Source organism: Myotis brandtii, unplaced genomic scaffold (assembly GCF_000412655.1).
Source record: "Myotis brandtii unplaced genomic scaffold, ASM41265v1 scaffold10, whole genome shotgun sequence".
In the NCBI taxonomy this organism is placed as follows: Eukaryota; Metazoa; Chordata; class Mammalia; order Chiroptera; family Vespertilionidae; genus Myotis; species Myotis brandtii.
The window spans coordinates 172,465-188,954 of NW_005353325.1; the positions used below are offsets into that span (position 1 = coordinate 172,465).

Here is a 16,490-nt window from a genome sequence, read left to right on the forward strand (position 1 = left end):
TCGACCCTGCCTTGAGTGTGACAGGGGGCGGTGCCCCAACCCCCCAATCCGCCCTACCCTGAGCATGACTGAGGGAGGCATCGCAACCTCCCGATCCGTCCTGCTCTGTGAGTGGCGGGGCGGCGCCCCAACTCCCCAATCAGCCCCGCTCTGAGCCTGACCAGGGGCTGCACTTAGGGATTGGGCCTGCCCTCTGCCACCCAGGAGCAGGCCTAAGCCAGCAGGTCGTTATTTCCCGAGGGGTCTCAGACTGCGAGAGGGCACAGGCCGGGCTGGGGGACCCCCCTCCTAACCCCCCCAGTCCACAAATTTTTGTGCACCGGGCCTCTAGTCATACAATAATTCACTAATACAAGAATAAACTGCTTCACATAGAACTGTAAACCTACTTTTGTCCCATCTTATATATCTTTTTTGTGCTCTTATAGTTCTATAAGGTAGATTGTAAACTTCATAAAAACTTTATCTTCTTCATTACTGTATCCTTACCATTTAGAACAAGGCACACAGGAGGCTGGATAAATGAGTGGATGGTTTCTATTCTTTGATAATGCTCAGTTTCTCCCTCCTTCTTCTACCCTGCTCTGCTCCCCTCACAACAGGGGCTAGAACAATCATAATACTTATATGTCTCTTAGGCAGAATGATTATGGTCTAGGGATAAGTGGATGTCCCAACCTGAAACAATTGGACCTTCTCTCCAGAAAATCTGAAATTTGACCAGGGATACAGAAAGAAACAAGGCATGTAGAGCGGAGGCATTTGATGAAAGCACTGCAGGTGAGTGTTGATGAGTTCCTGCTTCGGAGATCCGAGGCTCCTGGTTCTGGTTCTTCCAAAGACTTGGGTTTTTGGATTGTTTTTTTTTACAACTCTTCTATCCAGGCTAGAATCATTTTAATTAATTCACTTTTGGTCCCAGTAGATTATGTTTCTTGCAAACTAAAGTATCTAATCACGTAACCAAAGTGTTAAGGTTTTCTCCACTGTCTTCTTTTTTTCTTTTTAAAAACAAATCATCTTAAGATGATTTTAAAGTTCATAATGGCTTTGGAGTGTGCTTATAAAATTCCATGTTTGTGTATTTTATTGCTGGAGTGTGTCAGGGATGGCATGATATACCATATTTTTTTCTCTCAACACTTTTGTCATCAGATGAAAAATGAGAACTTCTGAGAGTACATTTCCTCCTTTTTCTTTTCTTCAGAGGAAGGGGAACGGGAACTCCTGCTGCATTCCCCAGGAGTGAGCAATGTGGGTTAAAATACTTAAACTCCCCATTTTGGCCTCAAGCCCAACCTGCAATCTCTAATCCAACTTTACCTTTAATAAAGCTGGTATTTTGATCCCATTTGGCTCAGTTCTTAGTGTTTTTATTAAACAAACCCTGGAACAAAAGAAGGGTTAGTGGTAAGACCCAGATACCAAGTCTCATCTTGAAAATCCAATGATAACAAACCTAGATCAACAAAGGTAAAAAATCAAATGAGATTCTTTCATGAGTACAAATCCAATAACAGGGTATCCCAAACAGTAGAAAGTTCAAAGAAAATGCAATAAGCTAACTCTTCATTCCCTATACAGAGAGTAACCATGTCCTCTGGATGGTAAATATAGACTCTCAGACTCTGGTTCATCACATGATTACAAATGAAGATGTTAATGCAGCGGTTCTCAACCTGTGGGTCGTGACCCCTTTGACGGCCGAACGACCCTTTCACAGGGGTCGACTAAGACCATCCTGCATATCAGATATTTACATTACGGTTCATAACAGTAGCAACATTACAGTTATGAAGTAGCAACGAAAATAATTTTATGGTTGGGTCACAACATGAGGAACTGTATTTAAAGGGCCAGAAGGTTGAGAACCACTGTGTTAATGGTCTTAAATTTTTTTTGTGGAGGGAGAATTACTACAGAAAACTTAAGATAAAAATTGGTTAAAAAAACAAAGCAAAGTTATTTTCAGTAGTAAAAGTCAGTGATAAATAATTATAATTTATGCACCATTTGTTTCAATGGTTCAGGTGGCTTATAGTGAGGAAATGCACCAAAAAAATTGAGCTAAAAGGAAATGAGAAGTGACTCAAAGCTATGGGGAAAGAAGAAAGTTGTACTAAAAATCTTTGATAAGGGAGATTCAGCCTTAAATATTAAATTAAGCTATAGATGCTTTCTGGAAAGAGATCTTACCAGTCCGCCCCACCCCCACCCCCCGCCCCCAGTAAATTCCTGGCAATGAGTCTCTAAGGGATTTGCTACCTGGATCCTCTGCAAATTCAATGAATAGGAAAAAAAGTCCTCACATGACTCATGTACACAGAGGAGCTGCGCTTGTTACGAAACTCCTGTTTGTATTTCTCCTGTTAATGTCTTTTATTCCAGGGTTGGGGGGAAGGGGAGGAATCTTAGCCAAGAACCTAGAGGAGCAGCAGGAAAACTGTTATTCCTCCAAAACAAAATGCTATTTCCTTTCCATCTACCTCAAAAAAAAAAAAAAAAAAGAAAGAAAGAAATTCTTCATGCATTAAATAATGAATCTCTAATAACTGCATGCCTTTTTGTATAACAGTAGATGAGTGAAAATTTCTTGATATAACTAAGATAAACAGTTTAGGTATATTATATTACAGTAATTCTACTAGATTTGGTATGGATTTTAGGAAATCTAAAGAACACATGGGTAGTGCACTCCTTAAACGTTCTCAAGTGCCTATTGCCTTGGTCTCGATACTGGCAGGTACAAACAGTAATTATCTCAGAATTGAGACACACGGACAAACGTGGAGTGCAAAGGTTTTCCAGGAATGTTGAGGTAATATTAGCAAATTTAATTTAACACACAGATAACCTTTTTAAAAAATATATATTTGTATTGATTTCAGAGAGGAAGAGCAAGGGAGATAGAAACATCAATGATAAGAGAATCATTGATCGGCTGCCTCCTGCACGCCCCCTACTGGGGATTGAGCCTGCAGCCTGGGCATGTGCCCTTGACTGGAATCAAACCTGGGAACCTTCAGTCCCCAGGTCAACGCTCTATCCACTGAGCCAAACGGGCTAGGCCGCAGCCGTGGGCAAACTACGGCCCGCGGGCCGGATCTGGCCCGTTTGAAATGAATAAAACTAAAAAAAAAAAAGACCGTACCCTTTTATGTAATGATGTTTACTTTGAATTTATATTAGTTCACACAAACACTCCATCCATGCTTTTGTTCCGGCCCTCCGGTCCAGTTTAAGAACCCATTGTGGCCCTCGAGTCAAAAAGTTTGCCCACCTCTGGGCTAGGGCCACACTGATAACTTTTCTACTATGAAAAACAAAATAGTCTAACTTGGGATTCTTGCTCAAATAAAAGCCATTCTATCTACACAAGAAAGGAACTGATATTGGTTCTGCTAGGCAGAGATAAAAATAAGAGGTTTGTCTCAGTGGATAAAATGTTGGCCTGCGAACCTAAGGGTCCCGGGTTCAATTCTGGTCAAGGGCATGTAATTCGGTTGCAGGCTCCTTCCCCAGCTCGGGCCCTGGTCAGGGTACATGTAAGAGGCAACCAATCTATGTGTTTCTCTCACATCCGATATTTCTCTCTGTCTTTCCCTCTCCCACTCTCTCTGAAAACCAATGGAAAAATAACCTCAGGTGAGGATTTAAAAAAATTCCATAAAAAGAGACAATTTTAATCTTTCTGGATACCTGTATAGTCAATTCAGTAAAAAGGCAGGGAATTTAGTAAATTATGGAACAATTATTTCAGCATCCCCAGTTCAGAGAGAGAAGACTGAACTAACACTTAATGGAATATCAACTATATACCAACCACTGTGCAAGGCATTTTATACATGTTTTAACAGTTAATTCTTACAAATTATGCAATTGTTAATATTAATACTGTTTTACAAATGACTTAGTTATTCTGAACTGCAATTAACTTATCAAGGTCATACAGATAAGTGGCCAAAACAGGATGCAAATTTATTTCTGACTATAAAACCCAATTTTCCCTAAGGACAACTAACCACCTCAACCATACTTGGCCACCTCAACCATAAATTAACCTCATACAGCTCCACTGAAAATCTAATTTGTGTACTTTTCAGCAGTCTTCTAATAAATTAATTATAAGATAAATCCAGAGTACTTAATTAATTTAGAACTTTAGTATGTTTAGTTGAATACTAAAGAATCTGCCAAAAAACTATTTTAGTTTCAGTGTAGTTAATGGTATTCTAATGTTACATACTATTTTAATGGTAATGAATTAGCTGTCTCATGCTCATATTGATGACAGAAAACTATGTTGTCATTACAAAGGAAGAAACTCTTCCACCTATTTTTAATGATAATTACGCACAAACATATACACACATATAAATTTCAAGAGGAATTTCATCAATTCAACATTTACTCACTTTGTAATTTATTAAGATAACTTGAGGCCTGGTGCATGATCCTGGTGGGGGGATTGGGCCAAAACCGGCAGTCCGACATCCCCCAAGGGGTCCTGGATTGCAAAAGGGCACAGGCCAGGCCAAGGACCCCATGGGTGCACCAATCTGTGCATCGGGCCAGTTTCGGCCCAATCCCCACAGGCCAGGCCGAGGGAGCCCACTGGTGCACGAATCCATGCACTGGGCCTCTAGTATGCATATAAGATCTGTCATTAATCTCTTCCTGCCCTTCCCCTTTCCCCCTTCCTTCCAAGATTCACCAGTCTGTTCCATGTTTCCATGCCTGTGCATTGAGCGTCTACCCCCTGGTGGTCAGTGTGCATCATGTGAACGGTTGAACAGCCGCTTAGGCTTTTATATATATAGATTATACTGCTTAATTCATATTAACTAAAGGCTGCTGATAAATAAAATCTTACATCATCCTTAATTGATTTCTTAGTGAGATAAAGTAATTTAAGTTACTAGTACAGAAATGCTAAAATGTACCTGTTCCACATGCAAACTTTTAGAGATTTAACCCTGTAATTTGATAAGAAAACTGGGTTGCAATGAAAGAAATAGGATAAGAATATCATTTAGAAAAAGAAGCACATCACTTGTTTCATAAGATGTAGTATGCTGTTAATTCTGAAGAGGTAATTAGAAGAATTTGGCAGGGATTGGGACCTATTTCTCAGGATGTAATTTAAACAATTTCAAATTGCAAACTTCAGATTATTTTTTTGTGAAAATAAAGTAAAATAGAAATCAGTAGCTGAATAAATGTATATTATAGAAAAGTTGTTCTTTACACCTACACAATGGTAAGATTTATTTTTTTAATTCATAGCACCTAACTGAAATATTAACAAATGATTAATGACAAAATGCTTTACATACCTCCAACAAAAAGATCAATTCCTCCAGCTTCTTTTATTTTATCTTCAAATGCATCACATTCTGCTTGTAAATCTGCAGCATTCCCATCAAGGATATGAGCATTATTAGGATCTATATCAATATGCTTAAAAAAGTTATTCCACATGTAAGAATGATAGCTTTCAGGATGCTGTCTGGGAAGTCCTAAATATAAAGTTAATAAATAAAAATGTAATCATTTTCAGAAATAAATCTAAAATCTACTTTTCTGATTAAGCTCTAAATTCGACTTAAAAGACATAATCTTTCTATACCATATTCAATTTTGAAGCATTTTTATGTGGAAAATATGCTAGGCATTATCTTAACCACTGTACATACATTTGTTAAATCAATTAATTTGTATATCTATGGAAATATTATCACTCCCATTTTATAGATGAACAACAGAAGCACAGAAAAGTTAAATAACTTTCTTAAAGTCACATAGCTCACAGAAGGGCTGGAATTCAAACACGGAAGTCCACTTCATGTGCATTTAGCCATTATACTCCATTTCTCAAATATGTAAATTTTTTAAAATATATTTTTATTGATTTCAGAGAGGAAGGGAAAGGGGAGAGATAAAAACATTAATGATGAGATAGAATTATTGACTGGCTGCCTCCTGCTTGCCCACACTGGAGATCGAGCCTGCAACCTGGGCATGTGCTCTTGACCGGAATCAAACGTGGGACCCTTTAGTCTGCAGGCCGACACTCTATCCACTGAGCCAAACCAGCTAGGGCTCAAATATGTAAAATTTTAACTAATGGAACTGATTTATGTGTTAATATCAAGATAAATTAATTAACCATACAACTAAAATGTTGGTCCATGTTTCTCCTGTATTCTTTTTATATGCCTGCAAAGTACATTGAATCACAACAGTTCTTTGGCTATCACTTAGGCTACCATTAAAGGGTTTTATTATATTTAAACTAGAGGCCCGGTGCTTAGGCCCGCTCCCCGGGGAGTGGGCCTAAGCGGGCAGGTGAACATCCCCCAAGGAGTCCTTAGTGCTGCCACAGAGGCCTGAGAGGCTCCAGCCATCGCTGCTGCACTCACCAGCCATGAGCCAGGCTTCTGGCTGAGCGGTACTCCCCATGGGAGCGCACTGACCACCAGGGGGCAGCTCCTGCATTATATGCATCACAGATCTTTCTAGTGAAGCAAGTTAACAATCAATAAATTATAAAAGCATTACAGCTACAAATATAAATACAGTGGGGCCTTGACTTACGAGTTTAATTCGTTCTGAGACCGAGCTCGTTAAGTAGCTCATTAACTCAAATTACTCTATCACCTCAATGCAAAAAAATCTGCCGAGAGACAGCTGGTATCTCAAAAAACTCGTTAGTCAGGACACTCGTAAGTCAAGGCCCCACTGTAGCCTTATACTTAGAAAATCTTTATTTTACTAACTTTTACATACATATTACTTTATTCCTCACAAGACTGGTTTTAACTTTGCTTTAAGGAAAAATACAAAAGAGAATGATAAATATGAAGAGATTAGATCAAAGTTATAAGACTGGTACACTGCAAAGCCCAAGATGAATACAGATGTTCTGATTTCTAGCCCCATATTCCTTCTACTATATTCTGCTGTTATCGCAAAAATAGAGTTTTTTTTATAATAAACTCCCAACCTCATCACAAGGCTATACGTTATATTCTAGAAATATATTCATACTATATTAAAAACAAAATTTCAAACAATATATTAAATATTCTCAAAATATAGTCATTTTATTTAATATATACTATATATGACATATACAAATAATACATTCAAATAATATAGCTTACCTACATATTCATCCATGTTAAAGGTCTTCACATATTTAAAAGAAAGGAATCCATTCTTGTGATATTCTATTAGTTTTTTATAACATCCTAATGGTGTACTTCCTAAAATAGATAAAAAATACACTTTCTAACATAACATAAAAATCTAATTTAAATATTTACAATAACTTTACCCTATATTTCTTATTTATCAGGCAAACAATTATTATTTTCAATGTGTATCTAATTAAAATATGTTGAATTAGTCTCTTTTCAAGGTACTTTGAAATTTTACTAAACTAGAATTTGCTGATAAAGTTGGAAATCTGTCAATGAAAACTATAGTTCAGAAAATTATTCTTGAGTTGTTAGGTATTTGGAATTAATGTTGTACGTTCCAAGATTAGAAACTTTTAGAGAGCACATTTGAATCTTTTAACTTAATTTACCTTTGGAGAAAAAAAGTTGAGAGGATTTGTAGCATAAATGATACATAAATGGATCAAGTATTGACCAAGTATTACAATCAAAAGGAAAATGAAAGATAAATTTAAATATTGTCCCTACTTTCAAAATAGACTCTGAAACTGGCCAGGATTGAGTAAGGAACCTTAGCCTTTAAGTTTTTAACTGGAGCTCCTGTTTCTCATTTGTTATCATGCATTATCTTCAGTATCTATCAACTAAATGTATAATGTAAAATGACTTCTAAGAAATGGGATCTTGGCTTTGGGCACTTCATCTGAATTCCTGATTTATTTTATAAATGTAATTCTTTCACATATTTTATAAAATTAAGAGATAGTCCTGTAAGATATGGTACAATAAAGATAAATGAATTTAGCCACTTGAGGATGGCTTCCCTTTGTTTTCTGAATTTGCTCTAGTTTGTCATCTCAATTACTAACCGGGAGATTAGATTGCCTGCATTCTTAGAGCAAGCATCTTGGTCCTCCCATCATCACAAAACAAAACACCTGCACACAACATTCCTACTGACGTGGCAGGCAGACGTATGATAGAACTCTCTGCAAAAATAATATACATACACACACAAACACACATTCTAGAATAGTAAAAAGACTGTCTCTCAGTTGAGATGACAATAACAGAAGTGCCTATAAATAATAACTATGATATAGACAGATTCAGAGAACAGAAGACTATTAGATTTTCTTAAAGTTAAGCATACATATTGTTTTAAAATGCAATTAATAATTTAAAATTTATGTGGTCAAATTTTACAATTCCTTCTCAAAGATTTATAGCCTACTAATATAAAACCTGACTAAAAAATGAATGAATATGTTTTTTCTTTTTCCTTCTAAAAGCATACATATTCTATCGTTCATTGTTAAGGGAATAGTTATAGAAATCCCTCCTTAATTTAAGGATATATAAATTAAAAGGTGAGAAGTTGTCACAATGGTGATAACAAAAAACATACATTTTCTATGTTTTAATCAAAGTGGCTGAAAGATATGGTACAGGGTGTAATGATGAAATAAAATTCATTTTATTATTTGCTTTACTCATTTACTAACATGACTTTTAGCAAGTGCTTACTATAATTCTGATAAAACAAAGATTAAGACTACTTCTATCCTAACCCGGCTGGTGTTGTCAATGGTTGAGCATCTACCCATGAACCAAGAAGTCACTGGTTTGATTCCAGGTCAGGGCATGTGCCTGGATTGCGGGTTTAATCCCAGTAGGGGCCATGCAGAAGGAAACCTATCGATGATGTTTCTCTCATCGATGTTTCTATCTCTCTATTCCTCTCCCTTCCGCTCTCTCTAAAAAATAAAAACATTTTTTTAAAAAAAGACTATTTCTATCCTAGAAGAACTAAAAAGGGATAGACAAGTACAAATAACCACAACACAAGGAAAAATATTATAAATAACCTATAAGAAACGCAGAGAACTATAGCAAAGCCAAGAAGACTATAGTCTTGCTTGTTGGAGGAAAGATCAGAGAAAATGGCATTTCAACTGAGTCTTGAAGGAGGAGCATTCCAACAGTGGAAGCTGGGGTAAGTTGTGATTGAGAATTAACAAAAAAGATGGGGGAGGAGTTTCAGAGATGACATTTGTATGCCTACCATGTGCTAGATGCAATGCTAGTGTTTTCATACATTAACTCATGCAAATCTCACAACCTTGGGACGTTGGCATTATCTTTCCCATTATGAAGAGAAAAGAATTGGGTCAAAATGATTAAAGAATTTGCCAAATATCACCTGGCGGTGAAGCCAGAGGTTCAAGAGACTCTGGTTCCAGAGTTTTCATTATATAACATGAGTGAAAATAAAGCCAGCACATTCAAGACTATTCTTTGAATTAAGAGCAAACTAATTTGCCGGTCACGATTCAGTGTAGGGGAATGGTGGAAATAAGTCAGGAACGTAGGTCAGGCCCACAGCATACAGGCCCTTAAATATCAAACTTGCTAAAAATCACTTCAATAAATACATATTGAGCAGAGATACTTCAGAAATTATGCTTCCTTAGAGGATAATTACAATACATCGTGTTACTTGCAATTACAGAAATGTATGTTCAAATTTCAAAAACACAGGGGCTGGGGCAGATGTATTAGTAGGCAGGTATACTACCCAAAATAAAGTACAAGTTGTATATCTAAATACACAAAAATATGTTTAGCACTGTTGGCATTTATGACTCTGAAGCCTTTTGGCCCTCACACTCAAATTACTGTTTATTTCTGTATCATAATTAAGACAGAGTGATTGAGTTAGCTAGCCTGAATGTAGCCCAGGTTTACAATATGAACACTGATACAAAAGCCATGGTTCAACCACTGGGGCTCACATATCAAAACTGCAATGGCTGAGGGGCCCAGCACTGGTGTGTACAAATTTAGAAAATCTTTCTCTGACATTCTCATCAAGATCTACTGCACTGGACCAAAAAGCAAAAAGCAAAACAACAGACACACACACAAAAAAATCAACTTGGTGAGCTAAAGAGTAACTTTCATAGAAATTATGCAAGTGGGAAATATATTTATCAAGATCTACTGCACTGGACCAAGAAACAAAAAGCAAAACAACAGACAAAAAAAAAAAAAATCAACTTGGTGAGCTAAAGGGTAACTTTCATAGAAATTATGCAAGTGGGAAATATATTATGATTGTATCTTTTATGTAGTTGGCATGTATAGGGGGGAGCAGGAAGAGAATATACTGTCTAAATAAAACACACTTAAGGAATTTTATTTAGTATTTACAGTATACAAGGACTTGTGCAAGCATGCTTATTTGAGCCCCGAAACAGATGGTAAGTTGTTATTATCCTTATCTTTCTATAAGGTAAGGAAACCGAGGCTTAGGGATATAGAACAAATGCCTTGCAGTAACAAGAAAGTAGCAGCTCTGATTCCAAGTCCAATACTCTCTCCTGTGGAAGTCTACAATATCAAATAGACTGTCACAAGATCAATGCCACTGCTTGGTTATTTTTAAAGAAAACCTTAACAGAGAAGGATATAGAACAAATGCCTTGCAGTAACCAAGAAAGTAGCAGCTCTGATTCCAAGTCCAATACTCACTCCTGTGGAAGTCTACAATACCAAATAGAGTGTCACAAGATCAATGACACTGCTTGGTTATTTTTAAAGAAAACCTTAACAGAGAACTAAATCCAATAAAATATGTAACAAATGCTTGTTTATCCTGCCATGAAAATATACCAATATGCAATTTTTAAAATACTTATATAATAGAAAGAAAATAAACACAGATTCAGTCAAACATATTTTAGTGTAGTTGGCATGTATAGGGGGGAGCAGGAAGAGAATATACTGTCTAAATAAAACACACTTAAGGAATTTTATTTAGTATTTACAGTATACAAGGACTTGTGCAAGCATGCTTATTTGAGCCCCGAAACAGATGGTAAGGGTAGTTGGCATGTATGGGGGGGGGGAGCAGGAAGAGAATATACTGTTTAAATAAAACACACTTAAGGAACTTTATTTAGTATTTACAGTATACAAGGACTTGCGCAAGCATGCTTATTTGAGCCCCGAAACAGATGGTAAGTTGTTATTATCCTTATCTTTCTATAAGGTAAGGAAACCGAGGCTTAAGGATATAGAACAAATGCCTTGCAGTAACCAAGAAAGTAGCAGCTCTGATTCCAAGTCCTTGACTCACTCCTGTGGAAGTCTACAATACCAAATAGAGTGTCACAAGATCAATGACACTGCTTGGTTATTTTTAAAGAAAACCTTAACAGAGAACTAAATCCAATAAAATATGTAACAAATGCTTGTTTATCCTGCCATGAAAATATACCAATATGCAATTTTTAAAATACTTATATAATAGAAAGAAAATAAACACAGATTCAGTCAAACATATTTTAGTAAAGGAAACCCTTCAATCTCATAACCTTAAGTTTCTAAAATGGGGGGAAAATGGTGTATTACCTGTTGGTAAACCCAGTGTAAAATATCTGTCCTTTCCAGGTTTGAACTGAATGATGCGATTACAGATGTATTTGGCTGCCCATTCACTAGCCAAGTCATAGTTATCAAGAATTACAAGCCTCATTATGGTGATGCACAGCTTCCAGGACAAGTTCAAACCTAGAAAATCCATTTAGAACACTTTAATTTACAGACACTTAAATAGAAGTGCAACATACTGATGACTTCAAAAAAGACATTACTTAGGACATGTATTATACAAATACAATCTGTACTTTCTTTTCTATTTTCTATCACCATTAATCCCCTCTATGCCCTCTTCCACCTCCACCACCTTCACCAGCCCTATCTCCGACCCCCTAGAACAGTGATGGCGAACCTTTTGAGCTCAGCGTGTCAGCATTTTGAAAAACCCTAACTTAACTCTGGTGCCGTGTCACATATAGAAATGTTTTGATATTTGCAACCATAGTAAAACAAAGACATATATTTGATATTTACTTTATATTTTTAAATGCCATTTAACAAAGAAAAATCAACCAAAAAAAATGAGTTCGTGTGTCACCTCTGACACGCGTGTCATAGGTTCGCCATCACTGTCATAGCTCCTACTTCCATAGTCAAGTCTCCTTCTGCCTCCCTCTTATAAGGACCACCTGGATAACCCAGGATCATATCCTCATTTTAAGTTCCTTAACTTAATCACACTTGCAAAGTGCCTTTTGCCACGAAGGGAACATTCTCAGGTCTCAGTGATTAGGATGTGGGTATCTTTGGGTGCCGTTCTTCAGAAACTTGGGAGAGGATAATAAAGGGGCCAGGAGGTCCTCTCTGAGCAGGTGGCCTGTGGGCAGAGACCTGAAGGAGATGAGGGAGGCAAGGGTGTTTGGGGAAGAGTGTTCCAGGCAGACGGAACAGCCAGTGCTAAGTCTGAAAGTCAGAGGCAGCCAGATACGGGTAAGGAACTGGAAGGAAGCTACTGGGGCTGGAGGGACATGCAAATTGACCATCCCTCCGCTATGCCCACCAGCCAATCAGAGTGAGCATGCAAATTAACCCAACGAAGATGGCAGTTAATTTGCATACGCAGGCACTGAGTGAAGACTGAAGACAGCATAGAAGGAAACCAAGCACTGCAGAAGGGAGCGAAGCAGTGGAGACGGGAGTGGAGCCAAGGCAGCGGACATGGGAGCAGAGCCGAGGCAGCGGAGAAGGGAGGGAGCGAGGAAGCGAAGAAGGGAGCAAAGCGCGCCAAGGTGGGCTTCACTCCCTTCTCCGCTGCTTCATTCCGGCCACGGGAAGCCCTATTCTTGCAGGAATAGGCCTGAGGAAGCCCTATTCTTGCAGGAATCTTCCTGCAACGGGCCTCTAGTCTACACTAATAAAAGAGAAACATGGTAATTGGCGTACGACCTCTACCCTTTTCATTGGCTAATCAGTGAGTATATGCAAATTAACTGTCAGCCAAGATGGCGGCCGGCAGCCAGGCACTGAAGCGAGCAGGGAGGCTTGCTTGCTGCAGACTCCAACGTTCGCCGCCTCACTTGCCAGCCTCTCAGCTGCAACTCTAAGCAACTATACTGCTGATCTTTGGGGGAAATTTTTTCTTCACAAAAAGCAATTTCAGTTCCTAAAAGAATAAAGTTAAGAAAAAATATTACACAAATATTAAAAGAGCAGTGTCATCTAAAAGCTATATGATTCCATTTTAGACAATGTGGACTGACCTACAATTATTAAACAGGAAATTACATTCTTACACTTTCTTACATCCCGATTTCTGTAAGATGTATTATTTTTGTATTGTCAAGATTTACAACATTTACACTATGACTACAGTTTCCAGATTTTAATTCGTAGTTGTATATTTCCACAATTCCAGATTTTAACTTAGTTTTATACTTAGAAACTACTTCAGCAGCAGTCCTGAATTCTGACCCACACACTTTTACATACATAACAAGTCAAATTCTTTAATGGTAGTAGATTTCATTACAATAAATAGATGGAACCTAAAAGATGTCTTTAGAACCAAAACAATTTATAATTCTGGTATAACAACTATTATGATCACCAACATCTAGAATTCTGGCACAGTAAGAGGTAAATCGCATTTGCTTGTTAAAAATATAGATTCCCAGGCCCCTCTCACTAGACAGTATTTCAGAAATGGGGTCCCAGGGAATCCGCATTTCTACAAATATCACAGGTGATTCTTACTATTAGGTTAAATTGGGGAAAAAACACACCATACAAGATGACTGCATTGGAAAGAGGTTCAAGCAAGTCTCTCAGTTTAACTTAGTTTTATACTTAGAAACTACTTCAGGAGCAGTCCTGAAATCTGTATCCACACACTTTTACAAACATAACAAGTCAAATTCTTTAATGGGAGTAGATTTCATTACAATAAATAGATGGAACCTAAAAGATGTCTTTAGAACCAAAACAATTTATAATTCTGGTATAACAACTATTATGATCACCAACATCTAGAATTCTGGCACAGTAAGAGGTAAATCGCATTTGCTTGTTAAAAATATAGATTCCCAGGCCCCTCTCACTAGACAGTATTTCAGAAATGGGGTCCCAGGGAATCCGCATTTCTACAAATATCACAGGTGATTCTTACTATTAGGTTAAATTGGGGAAAAAACACACCATACAAGATGACTGCATTGGAAAGAGGTTCAAGCAAGTCTCTCAGATCAGGTCCAGGCAGGGCTGGTCTGTTTTGGTGGCGGTGTTTTGGGGGGAGGAGGGGGGGCTAGTATACAAGGACTTGCGCAAGCATGCTTATTTGAGCCCCGAAACAGATGGTAAGTTGTTATTATCCTTATCTTTCTATAAGGTAAGGAAACCGAGGCTTAAGGATATAGAACAAATGCCTTGCAGTAACCAAGAAAGTAGCAGCTCTGATTCCAAGTCCAATACTCACTCCTGTGGAAGTCTACAATACCAAATAGAGTGTCACAAGATCAATGACACTGCTTGGTTATTTTTAAAGAAAACCTTAACAGAGAACTAAATCCAATAAAATATGTAACAAATGCTTGTTTATCCTGCCATGAAAATATACCAATATGCAATTTTTAAAATACTTATATAATAGAAAGAAAATAAACACAGATTCAGTCAAACATATTTTAGTAAAGGAAACCCTTCAATCTCATAACCTTAAGTTTCTAAAATGGGGGGAAAATGGTGTATTACCTGTTGGTAAACCCAGTGTAAAATATCTGTCCTTTCCAGGTTTGAACTGAATGATGCGATTACAGATGTATTTGGCTGCCCATTCACTAGCCAAGTCATAGTTATCAAGAATTACAAGCCTCATTATGGTGATGCACAGCTTCCAGGACAAGTTCAAACCTAGAAAATCCATTTAGAACACTTTAATTTACCGATACTTAAATAGAAGTGCAAACATACTGATGACTTCAAAAAAGACATTAGTTAAGAAAGACATGTATTATACAAATACAATCTGTACTTTCTTCTTTCTATCACCATTAATCCCCTCTCTGCCCTCTTCCACCTCCACCACCTTCACCCCCACCCAGCCCTATCTCCGACCCCCTAGAATCACCACACTGTTGTCCATATCCATGAGTTCTCTTTTTAGCTCACCCCCTCCTCCAAAACACCGACCCCCTCCCCCCAGAGCTGTCTGCTTACTCTCTCTGAGTCTGTCTCTGTTTGCTTGGTAGTTGTTTCTTCAATGTTGCAGATATGAATAAAATTATATGGTATTTGCTTTCTTTGACTGGTTTATTTCACTTAGCGTAATGTATAATGTTCTCCAGGTCCATCCATGCTGTGGTACATTTACTAGTACAATCTGTACTTTTAAAATAACAATAATAGCTGTTCTCTTTTGAACAGACCTTGGTTTCTGGGCAATGGGCTAGGTCAGTGGTTGGCAAACTCATTAGTCAACAGAGCCAAATATCAACAGTACGATTGAAATTTCTTTTGAGAGCTAAATTTTTGTTAATAACAATGTACCTACCTATATAGTTTAAGTTTAAAAAATTTGGCTCTCAAAAGAAATTTCAATCGTTGTATTGTTGATATTTGGCTCTGTTAACTAATGAGTTTGCGGACCACTGGGCTAGGTATATACTAATCTTTATAACAATCTGCTAAAATAAATATAATGCCTAGTCTTAGATGAGGACAGACACTCACACAATTTAAGGTCACACAATTACTAAGTAACAAAACCAGAATTCATATCAAGGCAAATTTACAATGAAGACACCACACTGCACTCACTGTCTCTACAAGGATATTGTATCCATCAACATAAACCTAAAGGCAAACAAAGCAGTATAGTACTCGTTTCTTGACTGCAAGTTAATGGTAGTGATGATTACTTAGCAACTTTTGGATTATTTACTAAAAATCCAGAATTCTCCCTATAAATAATATAAAAAACAAACCTCCCTTTATTAAATACTGTTCTTATAGAAATGATACCTGCACTTTTAAAAAATTCAATCAATATAGAAAGGTACAAATAAGTTTAAAAAAATCAACCAAAATCCTACCACTCTTAAATAATTCTGATATTATTAGGTATATATTATTCTAGATATGTATGTAATGCACACATATAAATAGAATGTATACAAATAATTTTTAATAATTGGATCATACAAGACATACTATTTTTTGAGTATTTAAGATACTTTTATTTGAGATAATTTTTTCATTTTTTTTAATTAAATATATTGGGATAATATTGCTTAATAAGATTATATAGGTTTTGACATACTATTTTTTTTAAAATATATTTTATTGATTTTTCACAGAGAGGAAGGGAGAGGGATAGAGAGTTAGAAACATCGATGAGAGAGAAACATCGATCAGCTGCCTCTTGCACAC

The 16,490-nt window shown here is 37.1% G+C and overlaps 1 protein-coding gene across 3 annotated transcripts in view; it reads right to left on the bottom strand.

Moving 5' to 3' along the window:
• The window catches only part of GNPDA2 (glucosamine-6-phosphate deaminase 2), a 28,082-nt gene extending 13,114 nt beyond the window's left edge, over nt 1–14,968 (bottom strand). The window contains exons 1-3 of one of the 3 annotated variants that reach the window (XM_014534245.1): nt 14,814–14,968; nt 7,167–7,268; nt 5,337–5,519 (exon numbers count right to left, since the gene is read on the bottom strand). In XM_014534245.1, coding sequence (XP_014389731.1) covers nt 5,337–5,519; nt 7,167–7,268; nt 14,814–14,937 — 409 coding nt within the window. In that variant the 5' untranslated portion in view covers nt 14,938–14,968. Of the gene's footprint in view, nt 1–5,336; nt 5,520–7,166; nt 7,269–11,600; nt 11,756–14,813 lie in introns of those variants that run through there. The other 2 variants (XM_005853122.2, XM_005853123.2) reach the window with 2 other exon arrangements.
• Between the last annotated feature and the right edge of the window lie 1,522 nt (nt 14,969–16,490).